Genomic DNA, 18,006 nt, shown 5'->3' with positions numbered 1-18,006 from the left:
AGACAACATGGTTCTGCTGCACATGTCTATCTTGCCACACCAGCTCATTCCAACTGCACCATAACCCACAGAAGCATAATAAAATCATAAGCGAGTCTCTCCTCAACTTCAGAACACACAATAAAGCATAGTTGAGCTAAACTCTCGCACCTGAGGATTATGCTCTGAAGAAACTCCCACAGCCCAGCTTCCCTCCATACTTCAATGGTGTAGCTACAACCCACAATAGTGTGCCACCTATTCTCGAGTTGGGCATCACAGAAATGGCACAAACCTGAACAGTTAACACCTCTTCTTAGCAAGACTTGTCTAGTGGGGAGCACTTATCTACAAACTCGTCATAAAAACACTTTAGCTTTGGTAATTAGTTATCTATATACTTGTTTATTAGTTTAGATTTATTTAAATTTATAGAAAATCCAATTCAAGTCAAGTTTCTTTTTATCTTTCACATGATATTTAAAATTTTAAATTAAAACAATTTTATACACGGGTCAATATTACTTAATGTGAATAATAAATATTATAACACCTCGATCAAATCATATCGGAATGAGATCCAAATATTATGTAGATATGAGACAATATTGTTAATGATGACTTAAAAGAATTAATTAGTACTACTTATATAGTCTATCACTTAAAAACTTTATAATTAAGTGTATTTAACTTAGAATAAGTATAAAATGAGTGATATTTTAAAAAGTTTTCTTGAAAAAAGTGTGAGTGAAAACAAAAACACGTTATAAAATCTTGTGTTAGTTTGTGAGATTAATTACTGATCCTAAGAGTAGGCAAAACTCAAAAATTAGAAATGCCTCAAATGCTATCTTAAAAAGAATGAAGAGAAACTATTTAGTAACAGGATTATCAAATTACTAACTCTCTATAATACCATTTAAATTCTCACTTTCTAAGAAAGTTGGATAATTTGGTAAATATATCTTTTTGTTTTCTTTAAAAAATATATAATTTAATAATAATTTATACTATTTTTCAAAATTATTTTTAAAATTATTTGGACTCATCATCTCATTTTTTTCACTTAATTATTTTCTACCTATTTAATTAATGCGGGTTACTCTTCTCAATTCTTATACGAGAAAGAGAATGAATTTATCTTATTGGCAATTTATAATATTTATTGTAAAACAACTATAAATATTCTGATAAAAATTAATCCAAAAAATAATTTAAAAAGAGTCGAATAAAAAATAGTCTTATATTTATGGACGTTAACCCTAATAAAGTTTTATAAATGAACAACATATATATAAAGAATTTTTTTTATATTTAAAAAAAATGAGATGGTCATCACCCATGTGATGCACGAGTTGATGGATGAATCAATTAAGTAGTTTTCTTAATAATACTTTTTAATAAATGTATTTATAATATATATAAATTGATTTAATTGTGACATCAATTTTAGTAAAGGTGTAATAAATTATTTGAAGAAAAAAAAAACAGAAAGTTTAATTGACGGAACAATTGATTTACTCAGAAACCATTATTTGCATAAATTGATTATTGATTAGAAACCAAAATGGATCAATTCAATCAAATGTGAAATATAAATCAGCTATATGTGATTGGAAGGTTTGGTTAATTCACAGAACATTTTTTTTATACATTGCCTTTTTTTATACATAATTGACGGGACAGTTGATTTTTAATTTAAATTATACATTTTTTTCTTCATTATATCACCTTAAAATAGATTAAACAATTATTTTAATAAATTGATTTATTCTAATTTAATTGACCAAAATTAAGGATGATTAGTTTATTTAATTATAATTTTGTAAATCTATAATATTGATGATTTAATTTTAAATTTCAAAGAAAGAAAAGGGTTGCAAATAGAATCCAATCCACTCCACTGTATAATTTTGCAACATGAGTAGCTGGATCCCAATCAGGTTGGAGCTGTCCTAGAAACAGCCCACTGATCCAATCCATGGGTATGGTTGGCAAGTTGGGCCTTGGCCTCAAACTTATAACAACAAGGCATTAAACATATGAGTGTTGCTAGGTGCACCCAGCAGTTTTGCTGGTGCACCCAATAATTACTGTGAAAAGACCATAATGCTCCTTACTAATTTTTTTTTAAAAACGAAACCTCTCTCTCTCCCTCCCCGCTTTTGCGCTTCTGCTTCTTCTTCTTTCGGATCACCTTCCTGCTTCTTCTTCCTACTTCTTCTTCCTGGTTCTTCTTCCTGCTTCTTCTTCCTGGTTCTTCTTCCTGTGTCTTCTTCTTCATTGCTTGCACGTCTTCTTTGTGCCTCTTCTTCTTCTTCGTTGAGGAGGTTGCTGAGGTAGCTTGCGGTGGTGCTGCGAGGAAGCTTCTGCGAAGAGCAACGGTCGTTGAGGAGGTTAGCGCGTCCACCGTCGAGGTAAGCATCGTGAACCTTAACTTTTTATGGTCCAGTGTTGCCGACGATGGCGGAAACCGTTGTCAGAAATCGCTGGGAGCTTTACGGATCACTTGATCCGTAAAGTATGTTGAGTAGTTTATGGATCACTTGATCCGTAAAATACTCAACATACTTTACGGATCACCTGATCTGTAAAACTCACAGTTTGATTTTAATTGAAAAATTGCCAAATATTATTTGATACCTCTGAATGTATGCTAATTATTTGATAAATAGTGTCATGAATATCTACTGTTTCATACAAATTGTCATGAATGTATGCTAATTATTTGCTAAATACTTTATTTGATTTAATGCGAATATGTAATTGCCTTTTATGTGATTACATACAAATTCATTCCTTTAACTAAGTTATGACTAATATGATTGATATCCCTATAAGCTAACTTCCATGTGCTTCCATATTAACTAAGTTATGACCAATATGATTGATATCCCTATAAGTCAACTTCCATGTGCTTCATCTCAACATATCGAGGCACACAGTCAGCACCCAAGCAATATGCAGCTTCTTGTACCTAAATTCATATCTAACAATTTAATTAGAGGAAAACAACAATGAATAGAAATAGAAAATCCAAATTAGAGGAGAACAATGAATAACAATATGCAGCTTCTTGTACCTAAATCCATGCCTTAGATAGATGCAAATACGTGCAATTAATGGATTAAACTAGGAAATAGGAATTTGACATGATAGAACTAGGAATTTGGCATGATGGTAGTTTGCTTAGAACCTCTGAGCCTGTATGTGAAGAAATGCATTTGGAATCATGAACCAACTATCCCAAAACCTAAAGTTATTTAGAACTCTAAGCCACATGGTCGGCTATAATATAATATCACAAATGATGAACCAACTATTCCATACAAATGGTTTTATATCAAACTTTAGAGCAATAAGCATTTTGGTCATCAATTAAGCAACCATTCTATCACCTAATGCTAATACTAATTCAATTCCCAAAACCCTATCATAATCATCAATTAAATTTCAAAAACTAAAAACATAAAAGGTAGAGAAACAAAACACGAATTCTCAATTAATAAAAGGGACTTTAAATTTAATCACAACCTCGAGATCCTTGAATTGACTTTGGGCTACACTAAACATTATTTTATCACAACTTGCATGAGATATTAGAATGAATCATAAAAACACTTGGTAAACTACTTAGTAGTTAATATTTCAATTAATATTGCTTGGGGCTCATAGGAATGCACTTCACTGCTAGTATAGGTTGAACCAAATGAGTAGTTGCTTCCATTTCTTCCTTTAACTAAGTTATGGCCATAAAGGATAGAGTATCCTTAGAAAAGAAATAACTCATAAAGGATAGAGTATCCTTTAACTAAGTTATGACCATGTACTTCCTTTATAGGTTGAACCAAATGAATAAGCATAAAGCTTGACCAGTCCACATAAGGTTGATTTCTTTTTTCTTTGGCTTTGTTCATCTAATATCAAGAAGATTGATTTCTTCTTTCTTTGGCTTTGTTCATCTAATATCAATAATATTAGGATCCATAATCAATTTCCATTCAATCATATAGTGTACTGAATAAAAACTAACCCGATAAAAGCCTAACATGTGTAGCCTTTCTTGACATGCCTTTCTTGAAAGCCTGACAGCTTGCGTGACTTTCAGTCAATGAAATTTACGTTAGACCAATGAAATTTGAGTGAATGAAATGGGTGATTGAATTTGCGTCACTCATTTGCAGATCATGGTTAGGACCAGAGGATTAGGTCGTGTCTTAGGTCAGGTTACTGGCAGAGGTGTCGGCAGAGGAGATCGTGATGATTCCGATGATGCTCTGCAGCGTTGACGGCCTACTGCATCCGCACGGAAGCAGCGAGTCGCTATGACTGCGGATCACGTCAATGAGCCAGTCATCCCTGCGCCAGATGTTCAGGATGACCCGATAGAGGCACCAGCTGCTGTAGAGGACATTCCTACGGACATTCCTGCGGACACAGGCGCAGAGCCTGCTGAGGACGCGCATGAGGGATTTTCGGGTGGTCCAAGCGACCCATCCATGTTGACCCTGTATGCAGATCACGTTGCTTGCAGCGTATGGACGGGAGAGGTATTTATACTATTTAATTTTAGTTACTTGTAATTAGTTTTCCTTTAAATGATGATTTTAACGAATTTTGTGTTCCTTTATACTTCAATTCAGGAGCGTCCTGAATTGAAGCTATCCTCTCATGGGAGGAAGGTCCACAGTTTAGGCAGGTCTGTCCCTGCCATTGAGGGACTTGTTGCTGGTACAGGACTAAGTCCTCTGATCGCGTGTTCGGTAGACACCGGTGATCGGGGACTTTTGTCCGCGTTTGTGGAGCGGTGGCACCGGGAGACGTCTAGTTTCCATCTCCCGGTGGGAGAGCTCACCATCACATTGGACGACGTCTCCTCTCTTCTTCATCTTTCCGTTATTGGCGACTTACACGCATTTGAGCCCTTGCACGTGGACGATGCGGTTCAGATGTTGGTGGACTTGTTGATGGTCTCTCCAGAGTCTGCTAGGGCTGAGACAGTCTAGTGTCGCAGACCGTACGTACGCCTACAATGGGTACGTGATATATATGAGCACCGATGCCAAGCAGGTCATTGGACAGTTGCAGCTCGCACATATCTTCTTCACCTTCTGGGTTGCACTCTGTTTGCTAACAAGAGTGCAACCAATGTCCATGTTGTCTACTTGGAGGCCCTTCGTGACCTCAATATGACGGAGAGGTACGCTTGGGGAGTGGCTGCTTTGGTGCATATGTACGACCAGCTGAACGATGCATCTATGAGCCACAACCGACAGCTCGGCGGTTACATCACACTGTTGCAGGTAACAAATATGTTTTTTATTCGTTCAGCCTCAACAATGTTCAACTTTAAATTTTGTTACACTTTCATTATTAATGTTTATAATTTTGATGTTACATCTATATTGCTGGATTTACGAGCACTTTCCGTCGGTCGCGGACTCCACTGCTGATCAGGAGTACGACGAGGATTCTCCGCGCGCGTGTAGGTGGATTACGACCAAGAAGATCATGAAGAGCATTCGTACGCCGGCGTACAGGGAGCGCCTGGACCGACTCCGGATTCCGGATGTCTGTTGGATCCCTTATGGGGAGCACCGAGAGGTCCGGGACTTCCACGTCAGATCATGCTATTTCGGTCTCTTGCGTTGGGGGCCTGTTGCTGTTTATTACCGACCGGAAAGGGTCGTGCGACAGTTTGGCTACACGTAGACCATTCCTGCTCCTCCTGTCGATTTATGGGTCTCGTATGATGATATACATGACAAGTGGATGCACTATGAGGATCATATCGTTCCAGCAGGTGAGGTGTGCGTTGTGCTAGGGGCGTGTTCCAGTGACTACATGGACTGGTTCTTCCGCATCTCCCATCCTTTCATGACACCAAGTCACGCATTAGATCATCTGCCTCATGGTCACGCCCCGCAGCCCCGAGTCGCCCCTCAGGCCCCGCAGACGAATATCCCTCGTCGACATTTGCGGAGGAGCCCAAACATGTAGTGGTAAGTAATACTAATAATTTACGTCATTTACCTCAATATTTGCATAATAATTTGTGTAATTAGTTTGTTTTGTATGTAACAGGAAGTTTGTGATGACATTGCTGAGAGGTTGGAGCGTCATCTGAGTCTAGGGGTGGTCACGCCTGGCTCATCGACACATGAGGTGATCGAAGAATGCCTCAAGTTGGCCAGGAGTATGACACATGACCATCTTGTATATGTTAGGTCTAGACGCAGGCGGCGCACGGATCAGGCGTAGTTTATGTACATATTTTATATTGATATTCCATGTATATACAGATATTGTACATGAACTCATTTCATGAGTATTGTTGGTTTTATTTATTTTCATTAGTAATGTTAGTTTTATTTATTTTCATTGATTGTGTATTTCATTTGTGTCTATATACACGCATGTTATTAAAATGGTCTAGTTAACTTAGTTATAGTATATGTAAATTATTATAAATGGTCTAGTTAACTTAGTTTACCAACTAATAAAAAATAATTTGAAATATGATTTTAAATATAATTGAAATAAAGAAGTTCAAAAAGGTATAAAAAAATTAAACAAAAAATGGACATCATTCGTTATCTAAGATCCTTATTTTATATAACGTACTAATATTTTTAAATTATCTTATAATTACTATTTTCCCACTTATACTAATGATCATGTAAAAAATGTATTATAAACTAGTTAGTATTTTAATTTTTAATATAATACTAATTATTTTTTTATATTCTTTATAATATTAATGATATGATTAATTCTTTATAATATTATCTTTTATGTATTTATTGATTTTTATTAATATGTATAAAATAACCTTAAACAATAATTATAATGGGACTGAGTAAGTATTTTAATATTATCTTCTAAACAAATTTATTCTAAAAAAATATATTAAAAAATTAATTATTTATAATAAATCAATATTTATAAATGTATTATAATTAATAAAATAAAAAAATAGATTTAATTATATTATAAATAAATATGTTGTATCTTTAAAGTATATTATAATTATTTTTTCTCTTACGGATCAAGTTGATCCGTAAGTCTCTTACGGATACGGATCAACTTACCCGGATCAAGTTGATCCGTAGGAGGAAAACCAAACAAAAACAATTTTACCATTTTTTAAGAATGCCGGGTACACCTAGCAACACTCTAAACATATTCAACCTTTAAATAAAGTAAACATTAATTTACAGATTTTAAAATTTGGATTAATAAAGTAAGGATTAATTACAGATTTTAATGGCCGTCACTCCGCCCCTAGATTCAAGATGCAGGTTTTTGGATTATAGTGGAAGAAGTATTGTGTAAAACGTAGAATGTATGTCAAAATCTAATAAATAAGGAATCCGTTATAGAGTGTAAGAAAAAAGTAACGTGTTCAAATGGGAGTATTATTCCTATTCTATCATTTGGAAAACAATATAATAAAATTTATACACACGATTTGAATGCTACAATTTGTGGCTATATCTATACTCTACACACACGGTAACTTTAGTAGTGCTTGACACCACAATGACTTTTCCATAATCCGAAGCATGTGATGATATAATAAGAAAAAAAGAACAATAATTTAGGTGCCTAATATGACCAAGTCTGGCATTGACTCAGCATGGGTTACCTTGTTCAGTCGTGGTTTCTCACGCGTTGAACTTTGACGCTTTTATGCCCTATTCACCCATACACTGAACTTAATCACTTTCCACGCAACATCTTCTTATACTTGTCCCACTCCTCATATATAAACCTCACTCACCCTCTCTTCTTTCCCACACTCAAATCCAATTCCACTCCCACCGACCAAAACGCGCAACACGTTGTAATTAAAACGACACCGAAACTAATGGGCGTCTTCAGCGAAAACCCGAATCCGGACCCGGTTGTGATCCGCCAGGTTTGGGCTTCAAATCTCGAATCCGAATTCCAACTCATCCGCGAACTCATCGACCACTATCCTTTTATCTCGATGGACACAGAATTCCCCGGTGTTGTTTTCCGACCACACCTGGACCCCACAAAACCCTACAACCACCGCAACAACAATCGCAACCGCCACTCCGACCACTACCGCCTCCTCAAGTCCAACGTCGACGCTCTCAACCTCATCCAGGTCGGCCTCACTCTCACCGACGCCGCCGGCAACCTTCCCGATCTCGCCGGAAACCGCTCCATCTGGGAATTCAACTTCCGTGACTTCGACGTTGCGCGTGACGCCTACGCGCTGGACTCCATCGATCTCCTCCGCCGTCAAGGAATCGATTTCGCGCGTAACGCCACCGACGGCGTAGACTCCACGCGCTTCGCTGAACTCATGATGTCTTCGGGACTCGTCTGCAACGATTCCGTGAGCTGGGTGACGTTTCACAGCGCGTACGATTTCGGTTACTTGGTGAAGATCTTGACGCGCCGTAACTTACCGACGCGGTTGGAAGAATTCTTGAAAACCGTGAAGGTGTTTTTTGGGGACAACGTTTATGATGTCAAGCACATGATGAGGTTCTGTGACACGCTCTACGGCGGATTGGACCGCGTCGCACGGACGCTTAACGTGGAACGCGCCGTAGGGAAGTGCCACCAGGCTGGGTCAGACAGCTTGCTGACGTGGCACGCGTTCCAGAAGATTGTTGACATTTATTTTGTAAAGGATGAGCACCGAAAACACGCCGGTGTATTGTATGGACTAGAGGTCTTCTGTTAATTACAAAAATTATTAAATCATAAAAATAATAAAAATTCATTTGATTGATTGTTTATTTGTTGGATAATTTTATTTTGTTTTGTTTTATATTTTTATATTCAGAGATTATGAATGTCTCCTAGCAAGTTTTTATGTTCATTGAATGGTGAAGCTTTACATCACTAATTCTATGGGTTTGTTTAGTTTTATATTGATGTGATTTCAACGTTTGGTAGGAGATTGCGTGAATCAAAGACAAAATTACTAGTTTAGAGATGGTGCATGGAAATGATGATTATACCTTTGGTATCTCTAATTTTTTTATTGGAGTGGAATCTAAAATGTGGCTTAAATATAAACTAAAACTTCATAATTAAGTAAAGTTACAGTGTTAAGCAAGGTATTGTAATGGTATTTGGCATATTATGAGTAGTTGTCAATTTAATGAAAACTTGAGAATCGAGTAAATTACAGTGTTAAGCAAAGTGTGTGAATATTATTCTCTAATAGATTGTTTCCATTGGTTAGCCATAACAGATTCTCGCTTGATTATCATATATTGGATGCAGGAGCACAAAAGCAATGTGATTGAAGGTGAGTTTATGCCCAATTTCACATTTTATTTGTATCCTTTTACCTTATTTTCTCTTTTGCCTCAATGACTGTATTGTGAATGATAGGTTAAGGAGCTAGCCTGTTACGGAAGGATATTTCCCTCTTCCCTAATTTCTGATGATGTATCTGAACATAATCTGAAAAAACTCAGCTGCTAATGGATTTGTTGTTATTTGTTCTTCGATTGTTTTCAGCCTATAATTGCCAGAGATTCAATTGTGAATTGGTGTAACCGGTGTAATGTTCAAAGAATCTAACGGTGCATGAGGTTGATGTAGAATTATACTTCTTCAATGAAATTCATCTCATGAATTGATAGATATAATTCATCTCAATGTAAAATGATAGTGGTAAACTCCATTCAGTTTACATATACTGATTGATTGCTTTTACACCATCATGCCATTTTACGCTTAAATGGCAACTGGCAAGGTAATTTGTTTGTATGGCATAGATGTTATTGCAACTTGACGGTATGCCGAATTTTCAAACTGGTATGAATATATGATACTTAATTATTGGTTAACATAGATTAAGGTTATTATCTGGAACTACTTTTAAGGCATGTTATATATATAGGATTGTATAATTTCGTACTGCAGCTTTTTACTGGCGTATCTGATTTATCTCATGTCAAAATGGTTGTGGCACTAAGACTTTCAAAGAAAATATACATGTATATGATTTTTTATGAACTTGAAGATATTTATGCATACGAGCTATCGAATTTGCTGAGTGTAACAGCAGGCTCCCAAGTAAGTTACTTTTAAGGATCCTTTAATGATTGCTTAGTTTCATGGACAACAGATATGGGACAAGTTGGGCACATGTATGTGCTGTTGTGTCATGCTTATGTATGACCACTTCCTTGATTCTTGCAACTTGTAACTTCGGTTCATTTTTAATTGGATTTCATTTTCTCTCCCATTTTTCTAAATTAGTACTGTCGGTTTTTCTTGAAGATGTTGGAATGATGACTGAACAAAAGCTTGGTCAAGAGAGTAATTTAGTTGCTTCTTTTTCTGATATCCACATAATGGATTCATTATTCTTCTCTCTAATTATTTGGCTGCAGATTTTTATTGCAAATGTTTTAGAAAATTTGTCACTGGTTAGTCTGATTTCCACGGTCAATCTCGAGATATTTCTCCTTAATAGTTTGACTGAATTAAACGAACAAAAGATATACTTAAAAGAATGGTGCAAACAGGTATTAGCTTTTAAAGCCTTTACTTACTGCTCATGATAGGGAAAAATCTGTTTTCTTACTATCCGCATCCCACCCCTTTTATATATAAGTGATTATGGGAGTGTGTTGAGAATTGAGGAGGTAAACACTAAGTGAGTCTTTCTTTTATTTATATGATATTTAATTTTTTTATTCGACGTTATAAGAGATTTTATCTCATGCTTAAATTCTACCTAAGGATACTTTATGTTGGGGAAAAACATAATTATTTTTTTATTTGTATTGATGAAAAAACACGTAATTGAAAAAAAAGACAATATCATAAAAAAATAAAAAAAAATCTCACAAATTTACTTAACGTAGTTTGGGCTCTCATCCCTACTTCACGCCATCTATGTTAACATAATATAATTCTTCATTCTTACATCCATTATCTTTTCAAAACAAGTTTTTGGGATCAGTTGGACAAACTTAAAAATCTTCTCACCACATGGCCTCTTCTCTCTCTCACCTAGAGGGGTGATTCCCTCTCTAGGCTAAACAATTATTCTCATCTTAAATAAGGAAACAAATTCCTAATATACATATAATATATTAACAAATCCTAAAGATAAGATAATATCTTTTCATAAACAATATCTTAAGATTTAAAATTATAAATTTGAATTGTTTTTTAACAGTTTAGGAGTTAAAAAGCTTTGATCAAATTCTGTCTTCTTAGTATGGAAAACATATATATGCAGCTAACTTTAAAAGATGCCTTTGCAGTATTTAAAATGCACTCTATTTATTATATGAGGACGAGGAGTAGGAGAACATCTTTACAAATGGCAGAACCACTGAAAAGTAACCTGTTTTGTTAAATTCTACTTTTTTCCTACCCAGAAATATCTCCAAAACCCTTTCAGAAAAAAATAGAGAATCTTGTGGAATATTCATAAATTCCAGAAGACGCTCAGATCTCTCAGTCACTAAATCCCTTGTTAAGTCCCTACAACATATTTAAAAGACATCGTTACTCGTTAAGATCTATCACCAGTTTGATCACTACTAGAAGACCCCATATGAAAGAATATGTCCAGTCTTCAAGAATGGACCAGTGCTCTTTAACTGCTACTTCTGAAGAGCAATATGTTAATATTGAGATCCCTGAACAACTGATCAGGGGTTGGCAACAACAGGGATACACCCATCTTCACTATGGAGCAATTAGGTTGGTGTTATCCTTACATGGTAGAAGAGGACTTCCTGTAACTGCCAGAGTCTCCCTTCTAGACTCCAATTACATCCACTATGCAAATGTTGTGATCAGAACTGTATTAACTACCCTCTATGCTGGAAGTGTAGTTCTCACCATTTTCCTAAATTACAACGTCAATTTGAGAGATCCCACTCTCCCACAAAGAATGAAAGTTCAAATACAGAATCATGTTGTCAATCTATCTATGCCTACTAGCCATGATAGTGCTCTCTTTATCCTGACTAATAATCAGGAAGAAACTCCATCTATTGTCCAGATCCCCAGAAACATCTCTAGAAAAGAACTACAGGAGCTGATCCCTCTTCAATGGGTGACCGGTTATGAGAAGCTCAGAGAGAATACTAAGCATGTTAGTACTTCTCAGGCCACTTTCAGAAGATCTGTAGATGGGCTTGTAACCACGACCTTCAAGAAACCAGATGAAGCCAATAACAACAACTCTTCAGAGATTTTTCATTCTTTAATGATAAAACCTAAAGTTAAAGAAGATAGCAGAATGTCGATATTTGCCGTCAAGGCAGATGGAAGTGTGATATATTCAGATAAAGTAAATAGACACTTTATTTGGGATGTTGCTCCCAAAATGTGTGATTCAGACTATTCCTGTGATGACCATGATGGAGACAGATGAAAATACAGATGATGATGATGATGATGATGATGAAGACAGATGGAAGCCAGAGCCAAGGCCTTGCAAACCACCTCCACCACCACAAAGAAGGAGTGACCCTAAAAATGGACCGTGGACGGGGATAAAGAAGAAATATCCAGAAGACCCTCTTTGGAAGGAGAAATGGATGGTAGAAATTCTAGGCTGGAATCATCCATCTTTGAAGATCCCTGAGGCACCTATACCTTGCATGATGTTTGCTTCCACCACATCCTATGATCAAGAGTTTCCATCTCTTGACAGAAAAGCAGACCCAGTGACAAAAGTTTCAACCAAGCCTTACATAATTCCTACAGAAGTAGGGCCAGAAGGGAAGCTTAAAAGCCCTAGCCAAGCCGAAGAAGTCTTAAACTGACAGACAGATAATGCCAGAGCTCAGAATCGTCTCTTGAAAAAGATAGATGAGAAGATTGACAAGATATGTACCCAAGTGAGCACAAATGATGAAAAGTTATAGTATTGTCTGAAAGAGAAACAATACCATAAACTCTCCAAGGAAATTTCTCACCTTAGAAGAAGAATGGAGAAAGACCACTTTCGGAGCAGCTTCTGATGCCAAAGAGAGGGAAATAAGGAGGCTTAAAGCTCAAGTCCAAGATCTAGATAGATACATAGAATCAAAGATGATAGAAAAACAAAAGGTTGTCTTAGATCCTTATTCCTTTTTAACCCCTCCTTCTCCTACTTTCTATTCTTCATCCCCAAGCCCTCCACTTCCCAAAGCTAGCTCGTCTTGGTCTTTGCCCACAGTCTCGGCTTATAAGAAAAAACCAGAACCTCCAAAGAGAGAATCCACAAAATTAAATATCTCTTCCCAAGAGTCAGCCAAATCTCCCACAAGATTAGGAGAAACTCTAAAGAAAGATCCTCATGACTTTCAAGATTCTCAATTCTCAAGATCCCTACTCCCAGTTATCAATTCAACACAAGCTAGAAACCTCAGACGAACCTGATGAAACTAGAACAAAATATGATGAATCTAAGGAACAATTTGAAGAATCTCTGAAAGAAGCACAAAAATCTTATTCTGACGAGGAAAAAGAGGTTGGATACATGGAATCTCAAACATCTTGATGGCCCGATCCACATAAGAACCATTCTATGATTCTCCCACAGAAGAAGAACCAGTGATCTCAAAGGGTTCATCCTCCAAGCCGAATGCAGGACCTTGGTTTACCCTTGATGATACTTCCCCAAGAGAATGGGGAAAAAAACTCATTGAGATGGGAGCATGGCTCAATACAAAATTCATGAAAGATGCAGATCCTTACAAGGTAATTGAAGAATTTTGTTGTCGGATGATGGGAACATTGAAGGAATGGTATCACAATTTAGGAGCTGTGCGTCAAAACCAATTCCATGAATTGGGATTTACTGTAGCTGTTCTAGGAACTCTCCATCAAGAATGTATTGGAGAAGGAAAGATCATTGAAAGAAAGATCAGGCAAGAATTCTTGAAATGAGGTGTTGTTCTTTAAAAATAAAAGATTTGGATAGACACTTCCAAAGAATGAATAAGAGATTTTATCTTATCGACAGTCTCAATGATCCTAACCTGGAGAATACATATGTAGATTCATTACCAGAAGAAATACAACCAGAATTGAACAAGATGGTAGCGACCGCTCAAATGGATTTTTCTACGATGTGATGTTTATGGGACAAATCCATCAATTCAATTCACTTTGGAGGTCGTTGACAAATCATGTAGACAACACCAGTATTTCTCCGATCTCATGAACAAAAAAGCCAAGTATAGCAGAGCATGCAAAAAGCCTTACTTGGAGATCAAATGTAGAAAGAAGACTTGTCATTGCTCACCAAAGAAAAAGAAAGTCTTACAAGCTGACACCAAGGGAAAAAGAAGGTCATTGAAGTTTTTTAGGAAAAGTCGGAGGAAAGGAAAATCCAAGGGACAAAGATGTTTCATTTGCAACCAGATAGGATATTTTGCAAAAAATTGTCCTAAGAAGTCACAAAAGGCCATCAAACTAATCTCTCATCTTCAAATCGATGAATATGATGATATAGAATCTTTGTATTCTGAACAGAGTGAACTAGATGATGAGACTGAATTTGCCTTAAATCAGACAGATTCTTCTGACGAAGAATCTCCCACTTCTCCAATCCCCATCTTCTCTATACAAGAAAAACAGTTTATCAGGTCATCGATTCCTCAACCATGTGTTGAAATTCAAGTATTGACAAAAAGTTTGAAAAACCTATCAAAGTTATTGCTTTCATAGACACTGGAGCTCAAAGGACGATGATGAATCTAGATATTCTTCCACAAGAATATTGGAAAGATGAAGTAGCTTATTTTGTAGCAGTTGATGGGAAAGTTTTCAAAACTGACTTAGTAAGTCATGCTCCAATAGGCATCAAGTTTTTTCCTGATTGTATCATCTGGACCAAAGTCATTGGAAGCAAATTTCTTGATAGAGACCTCCTCATAGGAATGGATGTCTATACTGTTGTCAATAAACTCCAAATACATTCTACCGGGATCAAATTCAAAAGAGAATTCAATCCTTTTTTCAGAAATTACAAGGCTTTTCTCTTTAGCAGAAGCCCCACCAAAAGTTGGAGAGTTTAAACAAAAGATCTCCTCACTATGCGCAGACAGTCATGAAGATTTCAACCATCCATATCCTTTCTGGAAAAACAAAGAATACTTTGTTGATCTACCATTCAGATTAAATGAAGATATCAATCCAACAAAAGCAACCCATCCAGGGATGACACCTTCAGATCTACAAGCAGACAAGAATGCCAAGATCTGCTGAGGCAAGGTCTGATTGAGCCAACCCGGTCAAATGGGCATGCCAAGCTTTTTACGTAGGAAAAAAAAGCTGAAAAAATTAAGGGGAAAGAAAAGATTAGTCATTGACTATAAGCCTCTCAATCATTCTCTCAAAGATGATAAGTTTCCAATCCCAAAGGACTCATCTCTCCCAACCTTGATCAGAGAATCAAACTTATTTTCAAAGTTTGATTTAAAATCAAGTTTTTGGCAACTTGGCCTATAACCAGAAGACTGGTATAAAACAGCCTTTTGTATTCCAAATGCTCGGTATCAATGAACAGTCCTACCTTTTGGTCTGAATATAGCACCCTCTCTCTTCCAGAAAGCCATGACCAAAATCTTTAAACCTATTCTAGAAAACACTCTTGTCTACATAGATGACATCTTCATTTTTTCTCAAAAGATATTGCCTCTCATAAAAAATTGCTGAATAGATAGCCAACCAGCATGGGATCATGCTCACAGAAAAAAAGATTCAGCTTGCTCAATCCCAGATTGATTCCTTAGGGATGCATTTTTTCCTAGGTACTTATCAGCCTCAGTCACACATAGTTCAAGAGCTGTTAAATTTTCCTGATAAAGATCTCACAGTTAAACAAATCCAACAATTCTTGGGAATGGTAGATTATATCAAAGATTTTATCCCCAAATCAGCTCAATATACCAACTCATTGTCCAAACTTTTGAAGAAAAATTCTTCTCCATGGTCAGAAGAATAGACGATAGCAGTTAGTTCTTCTCCATGCCCAAAATCCCCCAGCCTTGGAGATTCCTAGAACAGGCCAGAGAGGATATTAGAAACTGATGCAAGAGATCATTATTAGGGAGCTATCATGATAGAACAAGAAGGAGAGAAAAATTATTATTGTGGTCATGCCACTGGACAATCCAAGGAAGCTGAGAAACATTATCATACTGCATTCAAAGAGGCATTGACAGTAAAAATGGAATCAAGAAATTTGATTTTCATTTGAGAGGACATCAGTTTTAGGTTCACATGAACAATTAGTCATTCCCAAAAATTTTGGAATTCAAAAACAAAATGCCACCAGATCCTCAAATCTTAAGGCTCAAGGATTGGTTCTCCATATATGATTTTTCTGTGAAACACATAAAGGGAAGAATAATTTGATTCCTGATTTCTTATCCAGACCAAACAACTAGACCGTTAAGGTGATAACTTCCACTCACTCTTTCCCATTGATATTCATGGTAAAATCATTATCTGAGACAACCAAAACTATTAAGGTTTTCCCTCCAAGATTGATTAGCCATACTCCTGAACAGATCCTTGAATATGCTAAGTCTCATTACTTCCATGTTCTGCATGAAACCATGAGATTCAAATATACTCCAGAACAAATATTTGACCCTGAGATACCCTTTGAAGGTATATTTGAACTGTTCCGTGAGATTGGGTGGGATTTGTGTGAACCAACCATATGGATCATTTGGTGTAATACAGTACAATATTCAATCTTCATCGCCCTAAAACCTTTGATGACATACGACATCTTAACAGATCCATATAAAGATGAATATCTTTTATGGACAATGTTAGAGTGGTTTTCTCCTTTAGCATGGTGGCATATGAAGCTGAAACAAATTCTGGACATTGAGAACTAGTTTTTAGTGTGATTATTCACCGTCCTTACTTTATGGAGCAAGGACAACTCTGGTCTAGATGAAGCTCAAATTTGGGAAACTTTTGAAGCATATCCCTTGGAAGAAAGTTATAGCAACCAGCTGGCAAGACATCTCTGTGAAGTTAACAATTACTCATACAGACCTTTGGATCCAAATCTAGCAAGTTCATCCCAAAGGCCAAGGGATAGTTATCCTACTAATAGGATAATACTTCAGAATACTAATGATGGTCAAATCCAAACAAAGATATATGTTCCAGAACCTGAGTTTCAAAAGGTGAAAGATTTGGTTTATATATAGTTGTTATTAAATATTAATTGATGCAAGTGTTAGTCTCATATATGACCTAACGAATTGCGTATGAAAGTGTGTATTGGAAGAATGAAAGTAGTCTTTAATAAAAGAAAGGTGATTATGACTATTCGTTGCATAATTAGTTTTCAAGTTGTTGTTTCCTGCACCAAACATTTAGAAGAAGTGAATGAAAGAACGTATAACATGCATTTGACTGGTCTGAAGGCTTTTATTTTATCTCAATTGTATGCTTTGGGGGAAAATATATGCAAGTTGGAACTCCAGCTTTGGAGAAGTACACTGCATAGTATGTTTGATGCTAAGTTACAACTTGTCTATTATGGTTATATTTGTCTTTTACTCAGGGTTTGCGTTCCTAGGCTGAATAGTTAGTTGTCTTTCTTATATCAGTTCATACTTGTTAGATAAAATTACAAAATGGAGGATCAGAAAGTGATATACCTAATACCATTATTTTCATAACTTGAAAATTATTCATGTAAAAGAAAAATAAATAAAAAAACTTCATTAGACAATTAAAAGCAAAGAGTTTGATGAGTGTTGGGTCGTGTTTAGAAATATTAGAGCATTCTTAGTGGTAGTAACCCATTTTGAATTCAAAAGTTATTTTTTGTGGGTGATGCAATTTCACATGAGATACTAGAACTCATCTTCATTTTTTTTCTAATGGTAAAACTTACTTTGAGTTGAAAGCTTACTTTTTGTAGGTCTCCCAATGGATCCAACATTTTTATAGTTTTATTTAAACTTATATTTAATATTTTTTTTGTCTTAATTCTCTGATTCATTAGAGAAAAGAGATTCTGATTCATTCGTAGTT

General features: G+C 36.0%; 1 protein-coding gene across 1 annotated transcript; it reads left to right on the top strand.

Annotated features, from left to right (window-relative positions):
- Positions 1 to 7,761: 7,761 nt before the first annotated feature.
- On the top strand, positions 7,762 to 8,753 carry LOC114377015 (probable CCR4-associated factor 1 homolog 11). The gene has a single exon (XM_028335379.1). The coding sequence runs from the start codon at positions 7,850 to 7,852 to the stop codon at positions 8,702 to 8,704; it is 855 nt and encodes a 284-aa protein (XP_028191180.1). The 5' UTR covers positions 7,762 to 7,849; the 3' UTR covers positions 8,705 to 8,753.
- Positions 8,754 to 18,006: the final 9,253 nt, after the last annotated feature.

This window comes from Glycine soja, chromosome 11 (assembly GCF_004193775.1).
Source record: "Glycine soja cultivar W05 chromosome 11, ASM419377v2, whole genome shotgun sequence".
NCBI classification, from domain to species: domain Eukaryota; kingdom Viridiplantae; phylum Streptophyta; class Magnoliopsida; order Fabales; family Fabaceae; genus Glycine; species Glycine soja.
This window is presented reverse-complemented; position numbering and strand designations above follow the sequence as displayed.